Genomic DNA, 23,890 nt, shown 5'->3' on the forward strand with positions numbered 1-23,890 from the left:
ACACTGGAGGACCGATTGGCCAAGTTTGAGCCATTCTCCTGGGACGACTTAGCCCTGGGGGGCAAGAGAATCGAGCAGAGAAAGAGTAAAAGGAGCAGTGGGCCCATAGTCTTTAACCGCACTATGGAGTTCTTTTAGGATCTTGAATTTTAGGGTCTTAAAAGTTGGGTTGGGGTCTGAAGGGGAGGGATCAGAGCCCCCCTGTTCCTCAACAGCTGAGCCATGACCATCAGTGTCTTCTAAATCATCGGCAGTTTCGTCACCCGGTGGCGGAGAATCCTCAGTAGAGGCCTCGGTGCTGGAAGACTCATTGGTATTGGCTTGAAGCCGGGTCATCACAGGAAACGCTAGCATAGGGCGTTTTTTAGAGGGGGCCCTGGGGTGCTGAATTGTGGCCCCTATCATGGGAGTAGGCGGTAGAAGAGCTTTTCGGAGGGCATCTTGGAGGGATTGGACCTCCATAGAAAGTTCAGAGTATTCCTTTTGAAGAGTAAGAACCTCTTTAAGGTCTTTAATCTGTAGTTTTAAGTTGCGTTTAGCCAAATGTAAGAAGGATTTACCGGGAAGGTGAGGCTGAAATGCGGGGGCAATAAAAGGAGGGGGCCAATAAGGGGGCGGGCAGGAAAGGGGCGGCCAATCTGGGTTATGGTACCTGGTGGTCTCTTCCTCTAAGGTAGCTTTCCTCAGAGGAGCTTAAGTCATCCGAGGTGGGGACTGTCTTAACAACAGGATAAGCCTGGGTTGCAGGGTCCTGGCTAGTGGGGGCATCATCTGCTAAAGAGAGCTTGGACAGGCAAGGATATAAAGGCTTATTGGAGGCAGGAGGGTTATCCCCCATGTCTATGATAACAGAAGGGCAGGGGGATTTTAGGCGTTGTAACGACTTGGAGCCATGCGACTCCATGGAGGCCAAGGAGGTGGAACGAGATAAGGGCCGAATGAAGGCCTCAGCGGAAGCAACCATGGAAGAAATGTCAGGGGTATCAGAAGAGATAAGATCTTTAACTAAAGTCCAGTAATTAAAAATTTGAAGAGGAATCGTCTCAGGACCATGTTGGGAAGAATAGGAATCTAACTCTCGATGAACACGGTCCCAACGGTCAGGATTAATATTAGGACCATCAATGACAAACCAAGGACAGACTTGGGAAACAAATAAGAAAAAAGTACAAGGTCTTTTTTCTTAACTCTAACTCCTCTTTCCCTGAGACAAGTTTTAAGGTGGCGAATAAATTGTGCCTTCTTCGAGAGACTTTTACCCATTGTATTGACAGAGATGAACACTTACCTAAGTGCGGAGAGGTCCTGTGAGCGACAGGCCCGCACTGGAGACAATCGGAGGTACTTTCAGTTTGACCTCGGCGAGAAACTTGACCGCGGCGGTTCGAACTATTTATTGCCCACGAAGGGTCTCTGTCGAGGTAGAGGGCTCGTACCTCATGGCCACGTTGGGCGCCACTTGTCCCGTCCAGCAGGACCAGTAATTACGGGGTCGCAAGGGGAGCCATACCTGAGAGATGGGACGGGAAAGAAAGAGGCGAGACCAAGTAGCGTTCCTATCAAGGTCCGTTTATTGAATCAAAAACAGAAGCTTATATGGGGTGGAGGCAGGAACTAAGTAGTGGGGGGGGGGGCACGAGAATGTCTCCAGATAATACCATCAGGGGAACATGCTGTGGTTTTTCTCGGAGCAATTTCTATCTTATCTTAGCTAACTATCTCTCGGAAAGTCCCGAGCTAACCTGCTAAATAACATCTGCAGGGGGTCAAGGGAGGAAGTTATGCAGAGGCTGAAAGGAGGAAGTTAGCTTTGGAACGGGGCATCAGTATCTTTCCATAGCCAGTAGACTCTTTTAGCCATGAATGACCCTGGGCTGGCTCCGAACACTTTTCTATTCATAGGACTCTCAGAGAATCCAGTGAACGAAAGTTCAAATGGCTTTAAAGCCATATAAAAGGCTACATAGTGTGCTTATTAAGTATTTTATATAGAATGCATTAGCTGATTATCATCATTGTGGATAACAAGAATGGGTTGTCATCATCCGCCTCCTCAGACATTGGTAAATATCTATAAAAATCGTTTCCCTTGTGTGTTTAGAGTTTGTGTACCATTTGAGGGCCTAGATGGAAAAACAGGAAGTCATTTGTTGAAGATCTCCTAATTTTCTGCTTCTTGAACTTTAAAAAAAAAAAGCAGATGAAGCCAGCTTGTGCAGTGCTCTGTGGAGGTGAGTGAAGGCAAGGAAGGTGGGGAAGGGCAATTGCAGGAGTCTGTGTTCCAGAAGGCAGTTGGGAAGGGCTTTTTGGCAGTTTCATTCTTTTATGCTGCAGGTTGAGTCAGCTACTGTTTGGAACAATGAAGTGAAAACAAAAAAAGCTACTTGTCCTGGCAATCAGAAGAGGCTCTGAGCAGGACCCAGCCTCCGGAAGCCTTTTGTTTGGGATCAATACCCAAGGTGGTAGAAGACATTTTTTTCTTTTTCTTTTTTTTTAGGGGGGGGGGGCGGGGCAGGGGTGGGGCAAGAAAAAAGTCATTGGTTATTAAAAACCAATCAATGTACGGAAAGTGAAAACATGGGCTCATGGTTAAGTGTCAAGCAAGCTTGGGAGCTTGAAGTTAGGTTGCCAGAACCCATGGGTTTTTGTTTGTTTGTTTGTTTGCTTTGGTTTGGCTGGTTTTGTGTTTTTACAAGGTGGGCAGGCAGCATGTGCCTATAACCTCAGTATGGGAGGAGGAGTTGAGACAGGCGGGCCACTGAAGATCATTGGATTGCCAGAATCAGTGCGCTTCAGGGCCAGAGCCAGACCCTATATCAAAAAAATTACAAAGGTAGAAAGACCGAAGCCGACTTCTAACCTCCATCCACACGCACATAGACACAAGTGTGGAGCCTGCTTGCTTCCAATGGGCACTGCCAAAGAAAACAGCAGGTAAAAGGTACGTTATGCAAGTTATGCATGGTACAAAGGGTGAGGTGCCAAGAAATGACGCTGCTCTGAAAGAACGGGATCAAACTGGACCGCTTAGACCAGACACACAGAAGCCTGCCCCAGGAAACAGCAAGTTCAACAGCAGCCAGGATAATACCTCAGGCGTCAGGGCAGGCAGTCTGACAGCAATAGGTAACAGGTTATTAGTGTTATCACAGGCAGGCTCTGGGGATGCTGGTCACGGTAAGCCAGGCAGCACTGGGGTTATTGGCGGTGTTGCCGCGCACACAGGTCTGACTAGTTTAAACGGAAACAGAAATTGATAAAAGGAAGGCGTGTTTATTTGCAGTTTGGCCAAGCTGGGGACAAAGACTCCTAGTTTCTGTCCACCTTCTCCATAGCAGTTGCAGTGAGCTCTCCATGCTGGAAACAGATGGAAACAGTCTGTATCTTTCCTCACTGTCAGAATTTGCTGAATAACAATAAAGTCATGAGGAACAGTGGTTTCATTAGCAGCAATTACCAAGTGCCCCTGCATTCCCTGACAACTGGCTAAGACACATCACAAAGCACAGTGCTATAAACACAGCAAATCTAAGTAATCTCTATCTATATATGTAATGCGCTTATGTGTGTGATTAGGTTATAGGATGGCCACGGGGTTAAAGCAGTCTCTGCAGAATTCAAGGAGTTTCAAGGAGGCCTTCTGGTGGGCAGAAGTGGAAGAGGATAGGAATGCGAGGAGCCTCTGAGAGTGCACAGAACCTTTGTAGTTTGTAAGATAATGATACCTGTTGGATACAGTGCTCAGTGTCAAGATCTGAGGCGAACTGATGCTGGAGGGTATAGTGGCGAAGGGTGTGACCAGATCCAAAAAAATATATAGGGCGATAGATGGAGAGCGGCCCGCAGGTGAGTAGCGCAACAGGACTGACAGGAACAGACAGCACTTCTAGGTAGGCTACATCAGGGCTAGAGACTGGGCTGAGCTGGAGTCCCTGGGATAGCCAGGACTTCATTAATACACACACTGGGTGGTCAGATGACTGTGGAAGCCATCACCATCTTTTTTTTTTTTTTTTAGTTTTTTGAGACAGGGTCTCTCTGTGTAGCCTTGGCTGTCCTGGACTCACTTTGTAGACCAGGCTGGCCTCAAACTCACAGCAATCTTCCTGCCTCTGCCTCTCCAGTGCTGGGATTAAAGGGGTGCGCCACCACCACCCGGCTCCATCACCATCTTTAGATGTGGAGGTGAGGGAGTTTACAGCCTCTCCCTCAGGCTAATGTCTGGTAAATCCCCAGGCCTGGTTTACCTCACATGATTTAACTATGCCCATGAGCTCCTATACCCCCAGCTCACCCCTACACGTTTATAAAGGAGCATGCCTCTCCCAGGCATAAGCCTTTTATCAGTCTGTGTCACATGGGGAATGCCAGGCAGATGGTGCTATTCGTATGTCCACCAAGGTGCACAGTCATCCTTTCTCCTTAAAACAGGCTCAAATGCTACCTGTAAAAGGCAGTCTCTCAGAGCAAGCCAGGCAGACAGACACTATTTTGCAAAATGTAGAGTGACTGCAGGCAGAGCACAGCCTAATGTCAGCAGCAGGGATACAGTTCTGTAGAAAAGACAAGAGGGGGGGCTGGAGAGATGACTCAGAGTTTAAGAGAACTGATTGTTCTTCCAAAGGTCCTGAGTTCAATTCCCAGAAACCACATGGTGGCTCCCACCCATTTGTAATGAGATCTGGTGTCCTCTTCTGCAGGAAGAACACTGTATACATAATAAATAAATAAATCTTAAAAAAAAAAAAAAAAAAAAAAGACAAGAGGGCAGCCTTGGAATAGCACACATGGTAACAAGGCAGGCTGTTAGAACAGTGCGGGATCACTTCCTGCCGGGCAAATTCTTCTCTGGTTGTGTTCTGACATGAGGGCGTCTTGGGTACCCCCAGCATGGAGTCTTCTGGGGTCTTGGTATTAGGATCCCTGTTTCAGTAGTCGCATAGCTGAGCAGAGAGTGTTTCTCTGTAGACTGTCTCCTTCCTGCCTGGCTTTGCGCATAGGGCCATCGTGACAGTGGGACCCATTAGAGCTACATTCAGAAAGTGTTGGCAGGTTGAGTAGAGATTAATTGGTGGCTGCCTGGGAATCTTGAGAGCCAAGACAGGAGCTGAGCAAAGAGTCAAGAGGTGTCTGCCTTAAAAGCTAGCTGTATGGCCAGATAATCTGCTAAATACATAGTGACTTACTGTTGCACGGGTGGAGAAGAAGAGCAGACGTTTGTTTGTTTGTCTTTCTGTTTGTTTGTTTGTTTGAACAGGGTTCTCATTATGTAGCCCTGGCTACCCTGGAACTTGCCACGTAGACCAGGCTGGTCTGGAATTTATAGTAATCTACCTGCCTCTGCCTTCCGAGTACGAGGGCTAAAGGCATGAACCACTAACAACAGTTCTCAGTTTTCCTAATGCCATGACCCTTTAATACAGTTCCTTGTGTGTGGTGACCCCAACCATAAAATTATTTTCATTGCTACTTCATAACTGTGGTTTTGCTACTGTTATTAATTGTAATGTAAATATCGGTGTTTTCCAGTGGTCTCAGGTGACCCTTGTGACCCCAAAGGGGTCTCAACCCACAGGTTGAGAACCACTGCACTAACACCCGGCCAGGTATTAATTTTTTTGTGTGTGGTGCTTAGGATTAAATTTTTATTAGTTACTTATCTCATTACTACCACAAAATACCTGCAGAAAAGCAAGTTCATTGAGGATCTGTTTTGGCCAATAGCTTTGTGGTTTTCTATGGTTTGAAGAAACAGTCCATCCAGGTTAGAAGGCGTGTTGGCAAGAGCATGGATCTGCTACCAGGTAGCAGTGACAGACAAAGCTGTCCTGTGCTCAGCTTGCTTTCTGCTTTCCCCTTTCTGGTCTGCTTGGGAACTCAGCCCATGGGGATGCTGCCCGTAATCAAGGTGGGTCTTCTGTCCTCAGTTATGCCTCTCTGTAAAATGACCTCAGCAGTAAAATTACCTCAGCAGTATATCAGAGGAATGTCTCTAGTGACTGGAGATCCACTCAGGTTGGCAATAAACACTAACCATTACAGAACACATGGCGCTCTGCTTCCCCAGCCCTGGCCATGCAAATTTTGAGGAATTTATAGGCTAGATCCTGGAGATGGTTGGAAATGTGGGGCTGCAGTTTGAAAACGACAACTGGATGGGAGGCAGTGGCTGTGTGATTGGTGTTCAGATAGAGTCACTTCAACTCAAGGTAGTAAGCAGCAGGTGAGCCTTTCCTGCATGCCAGGCTGTGCCACTAGGAAGTTCATTGTCTTACAGGGCAAGCAGGAATTGTGAGGTAAAATAAAATAAAATATTGCGCTTTGTCTAATGCTGACCCGGCCCGCCGGGGTTCGACTAATGCTCGGGAGGAGAATTCTCCTGTATAGGGACAGAACACAAGACACGAAGAAGGAGAGCAAGTCTTTGATCAAGCTCTCAAATTTTATTTTTTAGGTAGGTTTTATAGGCACGGGGGTGGGGGGGGGCATGGGTATTTGCATAAGCGAGGGTTGCTATGGATACCTAACTCTGGAATGCTCCTGCAGGTGTCTACCTTTACAGCTGCTATAATCACAGAAGAGGAAGAAATTCCAGAGAAAAAGGGAAGTTGTAAAAAAAATCTGGTTAGTCAGGAAAAAGTTCCCGGAACTGCTGTTCGCAGGCAGCTGGCCTTTAATCTGATTTTAACAGTAGTCTTACTGGAAAAGCTAGTTTATAGCCAGAAAGGAGTAGCTCTTACTATGAGCTCGGGGGTCTTAGAATGACTGTCCCCCACAATAAACCACAACAGGTGTCTAACTGCCGAACCACAACAGGGTCAACTGGTTTTTGGTAAATGACAGACTGCTGGAGAAATAGAAACCTAGGCTCTGACAAGATGGCTGAACATTGGCCATATGGCCTACCATCCCCCAACATAATGCAGGCTTGTAAATCCAGTGACAACGCAGGAGGGCTGAGAGCCCAAGTTGGGCTTGCAAAATGGCTCAGCAGGTTCAAAGACTTCTTATGCAAGCCCGATGACTGAGCTCAACTCTTAGAATCTGTGGTGGAAGGAAAGAGCTGATTCCTGGACGTTGTCCTCTGACCTTCCCTTAGTTACTGTAACTAGTGCTGTGATGAAACACCATGACCGAAAGCAAGTTGGGGAGGAAAGGGTTTATTCCACTCATACTTCCATAGAACCGTTCCTCATCAAAATCATTGAGGGCAGAAACTCAAACAGCAGGAACCTGGAGGCGGGAGCTGATGCAGGGGTCAAGGGAGGGTACTGCTTACTGGCTTGCTCTTCATGGCTTGCTCAGCCATTTTTCTTATGAACCCCGGGCCACCAGCCCAGAGAAAGCACCACCCACAATGTTCTGTGTCCTGCCCCGTCAGTCACCAATTAAGAAAATGTCCAACAGGCTTACCTGTCACTCTACCTTATGAAGGTATTTTCCTAATTGAGGTTCACTCATCTCAGATGGCTTTAGTTTGTGTCAAGTTGACATAAAACTATCTAGCACATGGGCTGCAGAGATGGTTCAGTGGTTAAGAGCGCCGCCTGCTCTTCCAGAGGTCCTGAGTTCAACTCCCAGCAACCACATGGTGGCTCACAACCATCTATAATATAATCAGATAGAGCATTCATATGCAATAAATAAATAAATCTTTAAAAAAAAAACTATCTAGCACAGAGTTTAAAATTAAGCAGGGTTTAGAGATGGCTTAGTGGTTAAGAGTACTTGCTCTACTTAGAGCATCCAGGCTGGGCAGGTCACCACTGCCAATAACTCCAGTTCTTGAAGAGCCACTGTTCTGTTTTGGAATACAAGAACAGCTGCAATTACATGTGTACATACCCGTATATACATACATGTGCTGATTTAAAATAAAAGTCATAAAAGTTCAAGACTCCTTTGGGAAACTTAGTGAGACTCTGCTTCAAGACAGAATAGTTTAAGATGGTGGGGAGGGGGCTCAGGGGGTTACCCAGTGGTAGAGTTCTTACCTAGTGTTTGAGAAGCCCTGGTACCAACCCCTAGTTCCACAGCAGAATAAAAAATAACGACTCTGACGACACCATTATTTAAGAAAATTCTGAGCTAGGTGGTGGTGGTGCACACCTTTTATCCCAGCACTTAGGAGGCAGAGGTAAGCAGATCTCTGAGTTCCAGGCATGTCTGGTCTATAGAGAAAGTTCCAGGACAGCCAGAGCTACACAGAGAAACCCTGTCTTAACCCCCTCCCCGCCACTGCAGGGGGAAAAAAAAAACCAAACCCAGCCCACCCACAGAGATAGATAGATAGATAATAGAGTCAGTCTGTGGCACAGTAGACAAAAGCCTGGAGAGTTAAAGGGGAAGAGACTGAGGAGCAGGTTGGTAGACGCTTGACCGAGTAGGACATTTGTGAACTTAGTTTGGAGACGTGGGGCCGGAAGTCAGAATGTCATAGGTCACGTGGTGAGGGGAGCTGAGGAAACATGAATGTTAATATGGACAGACAACTTCCCAGAGATAAAGAGAGCAGTGGGTCAGAAGAAAGAGAAAGTGAAGGAGACGTTAAGCATAGACAGACTTGGTGTGCAACCTGAGAAAGCATGTGACAGACAGACCAGAGAAAAGAGTGGCCATGTCCCCTGGAGGGGGAGACCTGGTGGCAATCAGAGGAAGGACAGCAGGTTACCAAGAAGAGACTTGATACCCTATGAGCATATACAGGGGGAGGTAATCCCCCTCAGGAACAGTCATAGGGGAGGGGAATAATGGGAAAATGGGAGGGAGGGAAGAATGGGAGGATACAAGGCATGGGATAACCATTGAGATGTAGCAAGAATAAATTAATAAAAAAAAAATTAAAAGAAAAGAAAAGAAAAGAAAAGAATGGTGTGAGTTGCCATTCCAAAGGAAGAAAGAAGAACTAGGACCTGGAAAGCAAAAATGAAGGGTCGTTCCAGAGACTTCACACAGGTGTAGAGGGGGCAGGCAGGGTGTGGTCCTCATCCCTTGGAGAAGGTGATTTCTACTGGGGGCAGTTCTACCTTAAGTCTTCTTTTTCCTGCCTGTTTTGTGCCCCTGACCCTTTTCTTTTATCGCTGTAATCCACAACAGTCTGAAACTGGTTGTGTATTTGGCCTTGACTCTTGTAAACTGGAGCTATACTCTTGTATCACCAGGCCTGGCTAACTTGAGCTTTTAACTCAAAGAAGACAGTGCATTTTCATACGGCCCTCTTTTAACCAACCCATTGTAGCTCATCCATCCATCCGTCCATCCATCTGTACACACCCTACTACCTGTCCATCCATCTATCCATCCATCCATCCATCTATCCATCCACCTACCCACCCTACTATCCATCCATCCATCCATTCATCTATCCATTCACCTACCCACCCTACTATCCATCCATCCATCCATCCATCTATCCATCCACCTACCCACCCTACTACCCATCCATCTACCCATCCATCTATCTGAGGGACAGCAGTTAATTCTTGAGTAGATAGGTAGCTAGGAAAAAAGGCCCTGGACTAGATCAGGGTGATCTCTGAATACTTTATATTTAACCCAAGATGGTCTCATTCCTGCTTCTTGTCTGAAAGAATCCTCTTTTAGCAGGGGTTGTTCCTATTCTGGACGTAGGCTTTTTTTCTCCGTGGATATTTCAGAAGTCTGTCTACTTCCATCTGGTCCCTGCTGTCACTTAAAGTGACCCAATCCACTAAGTGTATCTTGTCCATCCAACTCAAGAAAGAAAAGGGGACCTAGCCTTGTTACATACCATAAAAATTAGCATATGCAGACTACCGTTGCTTCAGTAAGTCTTGGTTGTGTACTGTGGATTGCAATGGCCTCATCTTGCAGTTCTTTACCCGACTTAGAAAGGGTCCAGAGAAAGGATTGCTAACAGGTGTTGTCTGTCTGTCTGTCTGTCTATCTGTCTATCTATCTATCAATCAATCTATCTTATCTATCTAATATCTATCCATTGTCTGTCTGTCTATCTACCTTTCTATCTATCTTTTGTCTCACGTCAACTGGCCATTTAATTTATTTTGTTTTTTCCAAGGTTCTACTGTTTTCATTTTGAATTAGAGTTCCTATGTATTACAAACTCATGTTCAATCGACCCTCTTTCCTCTGCATCCTGAATGTTTGTGTCACTATGGGCACAGAATCCCTTTTTCAGGTTCCTACTATTGTATATAAAGAAGGGGGGAAAAAAAACGACCAAAAGTGAGAACTGGACAGTGATACACAGGAGAGGACAGCAAGCTGAGGCTCTCGGTAGCTGCTGTGGTGAAGGAGATGGAAAGGGGAAGAAAGTGCCATTTTCTGAGTTAGAATTCAAGATGGGGCAGGTCCAGCAAGGGAGGTTTGCTGTAGAAATGAGGGTATTATGTAATTCAAACGCTGGTTTCTGTACCAACCCCCACCCCACCGACCATATCTGTTTACAATCCTTGTTCTGAGATTTTCCTGTCTCAATGTTGTGTAAACACTGATCCTCCATTGTCTCCTGGTATGCTAATAAAGCAGCTTACAGCCAATCACTGAGCAGCAGAGAGAATAGGGCTGGACTTCCTGCCAGCCAGGAGAGGAGGAGTTAGAGGAGCATGTGAGGGATTCAGCCACAGGAGATGTCTGGGACGGAACAGGAGAGAGAAGCAAGCGAACAGGAAATTGACAAAGTGCAAGTATCTCTGGGATGTAAGCTGGGAAGAACCCAAATTAGCATAGAGAGTTACGATGAGACTCATAACTGCTTAGTTCTTGTGCTGTGAAGCTTGTTGAAATAATATAATAGAGTCTCAATTATTTGTGTGACAGCCAAGTTAAGAGAGAAACTGAGAAACAAACACAGATTTTTATAAAAACAACAGTTTGGAGCTGTCCTGAGGGCAGAGACAGAGACAGGGACAGATGGGTGGGGGTTGAGGGTGAAGCTCTGTCACTTAGCCGTAGTTGGGTCTTTTTGAGGACTTCGGTCCCTTCATGTTCTCTTTCTATCCTTGCTGAGGTTGAAATGTGGGACCCCTATCCACAACCAGAAACACATCTATACCCCACTGTTCTACCCTCCTTCTCTGTCCTACAGTAGAGGCATGACAGTTGAGTACTAACAACAACCAGAACTAAATCTGTCCCTCAAGCTGATCATGATGGTGCATACCTTTAATCCCAGCCCTTGGGAGGCAGATGCAGGGAAATCTCTATAAGTTCAAGACCAGCCTATTCTACATAGTGATTTCTAAGACAGCCAGGGCTACATAGTGAAACCCTGTCTGCATTTCTCCCTAAGTCTGCATTTAAAAGTATACTTAGACATTTAAAGTATACTCAAACCCACTTCAAATAATAACCATAATAAACGTCTACTGAAACCTTATAGTGCTTAAAAAACATGACCAGATTGTGATGCAGAAAAATGATTTTTTTTTTTTTTTTTTGGTCCAAGTACGTTTTTTTTTTTTTACTATAATTGGTGCAGACGAGCAGAATGTGATGAGGTGAATTAGAAAGACGCTAGACATAAAGAAAGGAACATGCTAGAAAAGCTGAAGAACCACTCACCTAGAAACTAGACCATCAGATGGGGGAAGAGACATGAAGCAAGCCATGAGCTCTAGTCGAGTCTTCAATGGCTCATGTTGCAGCTTACGATGATATTTCCGTGGTGGAGCATCTTGCAGCAGGCCCTTCCTGGCCTCCTCTTGTCTCCCTGGGATCCACAAGTACTTACCGTCTTACTAAGTTTTCTATTGCTGTGATAAAACGCCATGACCAGCAGCAACCTGGGGAAGAAAAAGTTTATTTCAGTTTATAGATTGCAGTCCATCACCCAAGGGAGTCAGGGCAGGACTCAAGGCAGGAGCTGATACAGAGGCATGGATGAAGGCTGCTTACTCCCCTGCTCCCCTTGCCTTGATCAACCCAGTTTCTTACAGCACCCCCAGACCACTGCCCAGGCTAGCACAGCCTACAGTGAGTGGCGACGTCCCACATCAGTCATCAATCAAGAAAATGAACCACAGGCTAATCTGGTGGGGGCAGTTCTCTCACTTGAGGTTCTATGCTCTAAAATGATTCCAGCTTGTATCAAGGTGACGTAACAATTGGCCAGCACACATACAGAAAAGTTTTCTGTTTACAACATTTAGCCAACAGTTGCAGAACATTGCTATATCAATATTTTGGTTTTGCATTTTATTTTATTTTTGAGAGAGTCTCCTGCAGCCCAGGGTGGCTTCAAACTATGCAGCAGAGGGATGGCCTTGGGCTCCTGACTTCCTCTCTCACCCCCAGGTGCTGAGTTACACATGGCCACCACCACCAGCACCTTTAGACATGGGTGCTAGTAACATATTAGAGATGGGATGTTGTGGCACAGAAGGGTTTAGTGATTGACCTGGAGTTCCAGGACTAGTAAGAGAGAGCTGGGAATTTGGCCCAATGGCTCTGGAGTTGACACTGTTGGCTTCTGTTCTTGTCTGTTCCAGATGACTACCTCTATATAAATATGTGTATCGATTTATTACTGATAATTTCTTTCTTTCTTTCTTTCTTTCTTTTTTTTTTTTTTTTTGAGACAAGGTTTCTCTGTGTAGCCTTGGCTGTCCTAGACTCGCTTTGTAGACCAGGCTGGCCTCGAACTCACAGAGATCCGCCTGCTTCTGCTTCCCGAGTGCTGGGATTAAAGGCATGCGCCACCATGCCTGGCTTTTTTGTTTTGTTTTGCTTTTCTGATAATTTCTTTTATGTACACAGTGTATCTTGATCATATCCACCCCCAGTTCCTCTCCCACTCCTTTAAAGCATTTCCAGCATGTCCCGAAGACAGCAGTTCACAAGCCCTACTCCCTGCCCTCAGCTCGTACATCCTTTCTGTCCTCTCTTCTGTGATGTTGCTGGAGCCTTTCGTGAGGGATGGGTAGATGGTCCTTTAAGGCTGAGCACCAGATTAAGGGGTTTGTTGCCATCCCCCCTATTCCCCCTTCACCCACATGCCCCTCTGCCTCCTCTTTGCAGCTTTGCCTTTTCTAGCAGTAGGTATTTGATTAAACCTACAAGTAGATCATTATGACGGGCGGATCTGGGCCCAGGAGTACTGCTCAAATTATGGCACCAGCCAAGGACAATACATGCAGTAAACTTTGAACCCCTACCCAGATCTAGCCAATGGACAGGACATTCTTCTCAGTTGAGTGGAGAGTGGGGTCTGACTTACACACAAACTCTGGTGCCCCATATTTGACCACGTCCCATGGATGGGGAGGCTTGTTGGCACTCAGAGGAAGGATAGCAGGCTACCAAGAAGAGACTTGATACCCTATGGACATATACAGGGGGAGGAAGTCTCCCTCAGTCACAGTCATAGGGGAGGGGAGTAAGGGGAAAATGGGAGGGAGGGAGGATTGGGAGGATACAAGGGATGGAATAACAATTGAGATGTAATATGAATAAATTAATAAACTATATTTTCTTTAAAAAAAGACTCCTGGCCAACCCTTTTGAACCTGGCTTCATCATTTTTCCTAGTTGCTTATATCTTATCTTCAATCCAGCTCAAGATAAGATTCCCCTTGGCTGGATTTCATCCCTGGACAGGAGCAAGACTGTCCACCCTGAGCTGTGCTAACCTTTGCCTGGGCCCAAAGGTGTCCAACCTTTTGACATTGTGACACCGCGTTATCCTCTGTAGAAGATCACATTGCAGAACTGTGCAGTGGGGTTCACAAAAAGCCCAAACCAGAGCCTCCTAACATTCTAGCTTATGTTGGCCACTCTGTGTTAGGCTGAACTGGAAACTCCCGTTGGCTTCACGTAGCACGTGGACCCCTCTCGCTGCTTAGCTGCTGGCCTGTAGTGCCAGCTGTCCTCTATTGGGCTCTGTGGCCTTTTTTGTTTTAATGTTCTTAAAAGCAAGTTCTTTCTCTGTAGCTCAGGCTGACCTGGAGCTTACTATGTAGCCCAGGCTAGATTCAAACTCCTGTAATCCTCTAGTCTCAACCTCCTCATAACTGCCACCATACCTAAAAGTCTTACTACAAATGCCCAGGCTGGCCCCACACATATTATATAGGCCAGGCTAGCCTCAAACTCTTGGTGATTCCCCTGCCTCAGGCCTGAGTACTAGGAACGCAAGCATGTACTACCTCATCCAACTTCCTTTGTTGCTTTTGATTTCAGAAGACTGTCTCTTCCTTTCCCCGCAGGCTCTCCATACCTACAGTGTCCATGATGTCGGCGTCGAATTAGCCACCAGAGATTGGTCCAATTCAGAAACCAAACAGATGATATGCCAACAAGTGGAATAGAGTTTCGAGCTGTATTCTGTCATTTGCTCTTTGACCGTCAGACCTGGGGAGGTCAGCCTGTTTGAGTCAGGATCCCATAGCGCAGCCTAGCCTGTACATGCTTCATAGCCAAGGACGGCCTTGAGATGCCCATCCTGCTCCCTCCATCACCTCTGCAGTTGCACTTGTGCACCACTACACCTGCTTACTTACATAATGCACGCGGTGGGCAGGTGCTGTCCTGCCTGGGACCTGTTTTCAAATTTTGAAAGATTGGAGCACACTGACCATAGAGTAGCTGATTGATTTCACTGGGTCAGGAAGCCACGCATTCCAGGCTGGTCTTGCTCACTGTGTATTCGGTATGACTGTGAACTCCGTCAGGAGCCGCTCCTGGCCGGCAGGTGCTGAGGTCATAGCTTTGCACTGTCACACCTGTTGCTGGGATAACTGCTCTCTCATTTCTCTAATTTATCAGTAATCCCAAGCATCAAAGTCCCTTTAGCGGCCTTTTGGGTTCTTTCTCTACCACCCGTTTTATTTTCCCTCTTGCTCTCTTTCCTTCACATCCTCTGCTAAGTGCCACCCTCACCCCCACCCCTACCCCCTCTCCCAGTCACTGTTGTCAACAAAGCACACTGGCTTTCAGAAACTATGGAAGTGAATGCAGGCTGTGAAACAAGCGTTTCTGGGAAGGCCTGGGTAAACTGAGACGGGGTAGGGCCGGCTTGTGGTACCTGCTCCTGGTGAACACAGCGATGCCCTGGTCAGTGTCACTGTTATCCTAGTCAGAATGCTGGTTTACACCATGCAAATCAAATGCCATTTTCTAATTTTCCAAAGAATTTAAACTTAGAATTGCTCTCTCTCTCTTACACACACACGTGCACAATCCCTCCCTTCATGTTCATATATTTATTTATTTATTTATTTTATTAATTATTTGTGTGCACGTCTGCTTCAGCACACATGTGGAGGTCAAAGGGCAGCTTGCAGCAATCAGCCCTCCCTTTTGAAGTGGATTCCAGGGCTTGAGCTCAGATTGTCAGGTTTGGCAGCAAGTGCCACTACCCACTGAGCCGTCTTGCTGGCCCTCCATTCATTTAATATGATGGATAGTAACAATTATTTTAAGTTTTTCAGTAAATTGAACAATTATGTCAGAGCATGTGTAGAAATTATCAATAGTTATGTCCCTGTTGCTTATGGTAAATGAATATTGCCAAATGCTGTTGATGGCAAGCAGCTCCTGGTTTTGATGACTGTTGCCTGGTGGGCTTATAATGAATGCTTTCCTGCATTTCCTGTGTGGCCTGGGTCTGGAAGGTGAGAAGTGAATGTGGCCTACCAGGAAATGGTGGCTTAGCTCGCTGCTGTTGTCAGATCCTGGTTTCATAGTCTACAGTAAAGCACCAGCACTCTCCAGCTCTGCTCTTTGCTGAAAATCTTTTTTTTTTTGCGGGGGGGGGGGGGGAAGATTAATTTATTTCCTTGTGTTTCTCTGTAAGTGTGTATGTATGCGTTGTGTGTGGAGGGGTGAGTGTGGGGAGGGGGCACTCTGCAAGAGGGCAGCTGGTCGCTCAGGGAGAGCTGGACTTTACAGGAACACCGGGTTTGTTATGTGTGTTCTGAGGGCTGTGGCCTGGTCTTCACGCACCAGGCTTGTTATGTGCGCCCTGAGGGCTATGAGCTGGTCTTCATGCTTGCACAGAGGTACCCTTAACCTGTGAGCCATCTCTCCAGCTGGCTTTGCTAAGGATCTTGTAGAAGTGAAAGAGAAGAATACACGTGGAAGGTCTCTGCTGGGATTCAGGCTCTTCTCCAACTGTGCTTTCTGCGAAGCCTCAATCCCGTGTCCTTTGTTTGTTTTGAGATTAGGTTTTACACATAGCTCAGGCTGGCCAGGAGCTCTGTGTAGCCCAGACAGGTTCTCACTGGCAGCAATTCCTTCCGCTTCCAGCAGCCCTGCTTCACAGGCTTCAACCGCAGCTGGCACAGTTTCCGGCTCTGCTGCCTCCTGATCTTCCCCCAGTGTTAGGAAGACCACACACTTCTAAACACAGACGCTTTAAAACACTTTAAAAGTGTTTAATGTAGTATAACATTTTTTTCTTTCATTTACACTTAAGTATTATTCTTCCTCCAATCTTGGCATTTTATTGAGGCTGTGGTTTGTTTATTTGATAGTTAGACTGGCTTTAGAAAACAAGCATGTTCCAGCTGCTTAGAAAGGAGTATTTGAGCCTGGTGGTACAGGTCTGTAATTGCAGCTCCTCCAGGGTGGGCTACTGAAAGCGGTCCAGGCTATTTAGTGAGACCCTGTCTCCAAAAAAGAATTTTAAAGGGGGGATGAAAATATTTTGTCAGGGCTGGAGTGTGGCTTCATGGTAGAGCACTTGTCCCAAGGCCTTGAGTTTCATCTCCAGCATTGCAGAAATAAGTGGTAAAGCCTGGAACAAGTACACAGGCTCTATGGAAACACACAAGAGGGTAGGGGATGGGTGGGTGGGTGGGGGGAAGACAGGAGAGGGGTGGGAGTGGGTACAGGGGAAGAGGGTGAGTGGGAGGGAGAAAATGCTGTTCGCTCTAAGACCCAAGGTGAATAGACAGTTTGTGGTCAGGTTCTAAGTGTCCCATGACTTCTCCAGTCCAGGAACAGTTGTTTGTAAGAACTCAACTGTCCCCATCCAGCCTGAGATAGTGAGTAAAGACCCTGTGTCAAAAAAACGAATTGAGGCATGCCTGCCTTTAATCCCAGCCCTCAGCTGGCAAAGGCACAAAGAGCTCTGTGAGTCTGTGGCCAGCCTGGGCTACCATAGCAAGTTTCAGGGCCTTGTGGGGGGGGGGGCACACAGTGAGACCCTTGTGTGTGTTCTCTCTCTCATACACACACGCACGCATGCACACGTGCGCACACACACATGCATAAGCTCTTGCTCACTCTCAGTGGGAAAAAAGCAAACTAAACAAGCCCAAATGTGTTGGTGAGCATCACTCTGGCTGCCTGTCTGGTGCTGACCACTGATGCTCTTCCCTTTCTTCCCCACAACCCTGCAGAGTCACCTGATACATTCCCTGGGCCTGAGCCACCATCTGATCGCCCTGAACTTCTTCATCATTTCTTTTGGCAAGAAAAGTGCAAGGTCGTCTCTGAAAGTGAAGGTGACAGATACCGACTTTGATGGGGTGGAAGTCCGAGTGTTTGAAGGCTCTCCGAAACCCGATGAGCCACTGCAACGCAGTGTGATCTATATCCACGGAGGAGGCTGGGCCCTGGCAGGTGCAAGTAAGTCCCCATCACCCGCAGGTGATTCCATGCTTGGCTCTGCGAGGGGATGTAAGTCCTGTTTCAGGATGGGACCAGCCCGGTTTCCACTCTCATCCTGTCCACGTTGGCAGTGCCTCCTTTCGTTCTGTGATTGTGGTCTAGAAAGGTTTTGCTTATTGGGCCCTCTCTCCTTCCTTCCTTTCTTTCTGTCTGTCTGTCTTCCTTCTTTCCTTCCTGTTTGCAGCCCTGGGATTGCACTGTGCATGAGACAACAGCTCCACCGCCGAGTGACGGCCCCAGCCCCTGCTGATTTGCTTCTTGGTGCTGGCAGATTGCTTTGAAAATCTTTTCTAAGCTTGGAGTGTAGCTTAGACAGCAGAGGGTTGTCCAGCATGCACAAACTCCTTGGTTTGAGTTACAGAAGCTCTTGGTTCAATCCTTAGGACTACATAACCCAGACTTCAGTCCCCTGTCTAGGAGATGCTAAAACTTCTCAAATTCTGTCAAGAAACTACCATGTTCTTCACATTGCTAATTTTCCTGAAGCACAGCAAATGAGGATGTTAAAGTGTAAAGTGTTATAATTCTAAGGAGGAAACTGCCAATTTGCTGTGATCTGTTTTGACAGGGTGTGTGTGAAGAGCTTCAAAATCAGAATTAATTTGGTGTATTTCATATAGCCCATTATGAAATAAATGTTTAGTATAAAACATATTCAAAACTAACCCAGTACTGATTCCTGCTAGTTGCAGTAATTACATTTTATCATAAAACAGATTTAAATTTTGCATTTGAGTGTGTCTCTATATGATCGCCTTTCAATCATTCTTTTCCTCACTTTCTAATTCTTCCTGCCTCCCTCCCTCCTTCCTTCCAGTCCTTCCACTTCCCCTAGTCCCTTCCACTCCTTGATTTTTTTGACACAGTCTCATGTATCCCAGAGTGATGTCCATATTAGACTTGAACTCGTGATCATCCCGCCTCTATCTGCCAGCTTCTGAGATTAGAAGCAAGTGCTACCACACCTGGCTCACATGTATTTTTCAGTGTTTGTTGCTATTATTATATTAGTCTAAAAAGAGTGTATATCAGAAGCATGTGACAGCGGACAGCTGGAATGGCCACTTGTGTAGTGATTACTTCTTGTCTCTTAGAGGTCAGCTACTATGACGAGCTGTGCACAGCCATGGCGGAGGAGCTGAATGCCGTCATCGTCTCTATTGAGTGAGTAGTTACCAACAGCCGTGATTCTTACTAGGATTTTTATTTTGTATTACGCGTTTGTGTCCATGCTATCTGTGGATATGTCACATGAGTGCTGGTGTCCACAGACGCCAGAAGAGTGTGCCAGATCCCTGGAGCTGGAGTTTCAGGTGCTTGTGAGCTGCCTAATATGGGTGCCTGGTATAAAGCTTTGGTCCTTTGGAGGTATCTGAATAATTTGACCACTGTTGCCATGGTAATGGCACATCTCATCTCTGTCTCATGGCGGCATTGTCTCGGGGCTTTCAGTTCCTCATCTCTTACTTATATCTTCCTTCAGATTTCCCCTGTATGAAGGCCTTCTTTGACAGCTCCATGTAAAGTTCCAGCCACTTTCCTCTGTTTTATTATGCCCCCAAAGGCATCTTCCATGTTTGACAGGCCATACATTTAACCTGTTACATGTTTGCAATAGGAATTGATACACATCGGGTGGTGGGGACTTTTGTTTCTTGCTGAATCATTGTGATCAAAAACATCCCAGCATATACAGGGAATCTAGGGGTTAGTTGATGATGAGTGCATGAGGAGTCCAAATTTCTAAATTCTCATGTAAATCACCCAGGACAGGATGGCATGGTGCTTTATGCCTGTAATCCTAGCATTTGGATAGAGACAGGAGAGTTGCTATGAGCTCAAGGCCAGTCTGGTCTATGTAATAATTTCTAGGCCAGTCTGGGCTACAGATTAAAGGCCTTCATTAAAACAACAACAACAACAACAACGGAACAACAGTAAGGAAGCTGGCTTAGTAGCTGAAATGTTTTCTGTGCAAACATGAGGACCTGGCTTCATATTTTGTATCCCTAATACCACCCACCCCACCCCCCCGCAACACACAAAAAGGCCAGATGTGGTCATGCATGCTGTAAGTCCAGGGCAGGGGAGGAGACAGAAGGGTCCTGGAGACTTGCTGATAAGCTGGTCTCGCTGAATGGCTGAGCTCCAGGTTTACTGAGAGACTTTGCCTTTAAAAAAAAAACAAAAAACAAAAACAAAACAAAAGTAGCAAACATAGAGAAAACACTCAGTGTAAACTTCTGGCCTCCTCACACATAGGAACATGAACCAGCACACACATATAGTAACACACACACACACACACACATACACACTATATATTTTATATTTTCTTCACAGAAGAGAAAAACTGAATCACCTACATGAAGTCAAATGGCTAAATAGACACATAGGTGGGTGTGGGACTGACCCAGGGTCAGAAGCTCTAGAGGACCCCGTGTCTTACTGAGTATCAAGCCAGGATTGGAGGAAGCTGATAATGCAGAGTGACCAGACAGTGAAGGCACCGACTGCTGATATGACCCAGGCTCGTCCAGTTCCCCCTTCCCTCTGCTTTCTTCTCATTCGTGGTCTACCCCCCTCTCACCCTACTGCAGACCTGAGGTCTGGAGAACCCTCCGGCTGTATAGCCTGTGTGAGAGCTGCTGTACCGAGGCAGCAGGTAGCCCTACCCTATGAACAAACAGAAGCCTGTGGTCGCTCACACAGTGTGGCTGAGGAGGCTGCCCCACTGTGTAGTTGTAGCTACAAAGTTGTTCTGCATAGCTCCCAGGCTTTTCCGAACCTGCAGCCTGGCCTTGCAGAGCCCTGATGACTCTTGGTGAAGTTCTGCAGTGCAGGAATCATCCCATAAACAACTGTGTCGTCAGGCCTGGGGCGCAGGCCTGGGGAAAGAAGAGCACCGAGGGAGCCGAGCCCTCAGAACGAGGCCCTAGAATGTGGTGTTGCAGAAGCCTCAGGCCTCTTCAGTGCTTCCTGCTCCCTGTAGTTACTCAAAGGCCTAGAGAAGGAATGAAGTCGGGCTTGCTTCGCTTGGCACCATGGGGCTCTTGTTCCCTGCGGGATCTTGTTTACTTAAAGACCCTACGACTTCAGTATCTACGTTGGGCAACACACACTGAGCTCTTACCACTTATGTGACGTTCTCTACCGAGCAGCCTCCTAAGTCTAGTAGCACAGATGTTACTTTAGATTCTAGGCTTATCATAGAACACGGAAGGGTAGAGCAGATGTCTTCAAGCTTTTTTGTTTTTTGTTTTGTTTTGTTTTGTTTTAGAGACAAGGTTTCTCTGTGTTAGCCTTGGCTGTCCTGGACTTGCTTTGAGGACCAGGCTGGCCTTGAACTTGCAGAGATCCTCCTGCCTCTGCGTCCTCGAGTGCTGGGATTACAGGGGTGTGCCACTCACCTGGCATCTTCAAGCTTTTTAGGAAGAGCTAAGACTCAGAAGCTGCTGCTTTCTTCTTCAAGTCCTGTGGTGCTGATGCTGGATAAACGGGCATCCAGATGTTCATCCACTGGGAGGGAAACCTGCAGGGGCCGTGCAGGGCACCTTCAGGCAACTCACTGAAACTCATAAGCAGAAAGGGGCTGGGAATCCTCCCTGGGTACAGAAATCATCAGCCCTCTACTTGGGTTCCCAGCACCTTGTGGAAGGCTGCAGTGTGAACACTAAGCAGACTCATGCTGACGTGGGATAAGGGCCTTGAAGTCCTGTCTAGGGATCAGTTTAGACAATTGGGATAAAAAGGTTTCCGGTGTTCTAGTAGGCCTGTCCAGCCTGTGCCCGACCCTTGCGTTAAATATGCCCCAGGATAGTTATGAATGTAGAAGAAATCAAATATGTTTAGAGATGACAATTTCATGTCACAATGTCAAACAGTTGGAGACCTCCTAAAGTTCTGAGCAGGTCTGCATGAGTAGTGGTGCGACCAGATGGCAGTGGGTCAGCCAACAGACTACTCACTGCGCACCTCGAATTCAGAGCAAATACTAAGGGGGTTGCGGCCCAGGCTGGTCACAGAAAGCCTTTCACCCCATGCTTTAGCTGAAGGACAGACAGCATCATATGACCATGCACTTTACTTGAAGAGAATGTGCAGACGCCTAACGTGGGGGCATTGTTGTTTTAGCTGGCTCACTTCTTTGCTTTTCCTTCCATTCCATGAATATTGATTTAATTTCTCTCCTGCACTGATTGCAGTGTTAAGTCCTGGTGCTATAGCAGAGTCAGGTCCCCTCAGCACGGTCTAAAAGCCTTGACTCAGCGTGATGAGGCAGGTGGTGAACATAGGTGTCTTTGGGCAACACTGTATATTGAAGGGTCAGAAAAGACACCTTTAAAGAAAATTATATTTGGGGGATGGAGGTACAACTCAGCTGCTTGCCCAGCATGCACACAGCCCTGGGTCTGGTCCTCAGCACTGTCTGGTGGTATACGCCTGCAATCCTAGTGCCGGAGCCAGAAAAATAGGCGAATCAGAAGTTCAGGTCATTCTTGTCTGTATTGTGACTTTGAAGTCAGCCTGGGCTACATGAGACCCTGTCTCTAAGAAACACAAGAACAAAACAAACAAACTGAAAATAAAAAATGATGACAGAACAGAGCCCCTTAAGGAAAAATGGTTATGGAGTCTAGATTGATAGGATGAGAGGGCTTGGAAGTGAGAGAAAGAGACTGCTAAGGGCCCATGAGCCCACCCAGGAAAACCAGAGTGAAGGCAGCGCACCCTGTGAGCCCAGGAATGTGGTAGAGGCTGGGGTTCTCCCTGAGCTTCCCCTTCCATTGGCAGAAAGACTGCAGCAGGGTCACCTGGGGTGGGGAGTTGCATCATGGCTTTGCTTTGGTGAAGATTGTATCAGTGGGAGCTGGTAGTCATGGGCTGGGGCAGCTGGAGACGGAACCACCTGATGTAATGTAAGCACCAGGAGATGGAATCAATTCGCGCACACACGCACATTGCCTGTGCTGGTCTGCAGGGCTCAGGGGACAGACCTTTAGTTTTAAAAGTAGGTAAAAATCCAGGCCCGGTGGTGCACGGCTTTAATCCCAGCACTCAGGCGGTAGAGGCAGGTGGATCTCTTGAGTTCAAGGCCAGCCTGGTTGGTCTACAGAGTGAGTTCTAGGACAGCTAAGGTTACAAAGAGAAACTGTCTTGAAAAACCAAAAATAAATAGATAAATAATAAATAAATAAATAAATAAATAAATAAATAAATAAATAAGTAGAGTCAGGACCTCCTACTAAATGCCTTCTATGGCACTTTGCAATTAGCACATATTAATTGTACAATATGTATCCAGAAGTGAAAGGTATCTTATATCTAATTCACATATGTATTTTTATTTATATAACCTAGGACCATCTTGTTTTACATTCATAAAGTGGATATTTCCAGTACCCTGCCTTTTAACCTCTGCTTTATTTAGTAAAACATAATACTAGGACCATAAGACATAAAGGACGCTGGGCGTGGTAGCACAGCCTAGAACTCAGGAGGCAGAGGCAGGTGGATCACTGTGAGTTCGAGGCCAGCCTGGTCTAAAAAGCGAGTCCAGAACAGCGAAGGCTAGAGAGAAACCCTGTCCTGAAAAGCAAAACAAAACAACAACAACAGAAAAAAAAGAAAGAAAGAAAGAAAGAAAAACCAAGACATAAAGGACACAAGAGATTCTGTTTCAAAGATGCAGAAGGAGATAATTTATTAGTTGGGGAGCTCTAAAGGAACAGGTCCGTAGAGTGGATATGTGTATATTATGGATGACTGTGTATGCAAAGATTTATTAGAGCAGTTTATAAGCTTTGATTTGGGTAGTCCAACAGTGGGCTGACTTAACCAAGGTTAGCATCGCAATAAGAAACCTTGCTATTCTTGGTTGTCAATACATATAGGATGTTGGATAATACCAGATTTTTACAAGGGATTTATCATGTATCCCCTTTGTTGTAGAAAACATTCAAGTTTTAGCTTTTAATTAGATAATTTGCTTTCTACCTTTATAGACCATTTCACGTGGATGCCTTAAGCCACATAACGTTTTACCAAATGTCAGGTGAGAGCTAGAAGTTTTGCAGAGCTGGAGGCTCCTGTTGCTACCACAGTCGCGCACGATGCTGACGGGTAGCAAGGTACAAGCACCGGAGACTTCAGGGCCTTGTTTTCATTGGTCATTGGGGCTACAAGCTTCCAAAGCCACAGTGCGTTCGTGGGACACCATGCAGTGTCCGTGGGCTGCATGGCAGGCTGAGAAGCTCACAATAACCTCACTGTTCAG

The 23,890-nt window shown here is 46.4% G+C and overlaps 1 protein-coding gene across 1 annotated transcript in view; it reads left to right on the forward strand.

Annotated features, from left to right (window-relative positions):
• Positions 1–23,890, forward strand: part of Nceh1 (neutral cholesterol ester hydrolase 1) — a 61,531-nt gene that overhangs the window by 28,006 nt on the left and 9,635 nt on the right. The window contains exons 2-3 of the mRNA XM_051156992.1: positions 17,343–17,571; positions 18,708–18,777. Coding sequence (XP_051012949.1) covers positions 17,343–17,571; positions 18,708–18,777 — 299 coding nt within the window. The remainder of the gene's footprint in view (positions 1–17,342; positions 17,572–18,707; positions 18,778–23,890) is intronic.

This window comes from Acomys russatus, chromosome 15, assembly GCF_903995435.1.
Source record: "Acomys russatus chromosome 15, mAcoRus1.1, whole genome shotgun sequence".
Classification (NCBI taxonomy): Eukaryota; Metazoa; Chordata; class Mammalia; order Rodentia; family Muridae; genus Acomys; species Acomys russatus.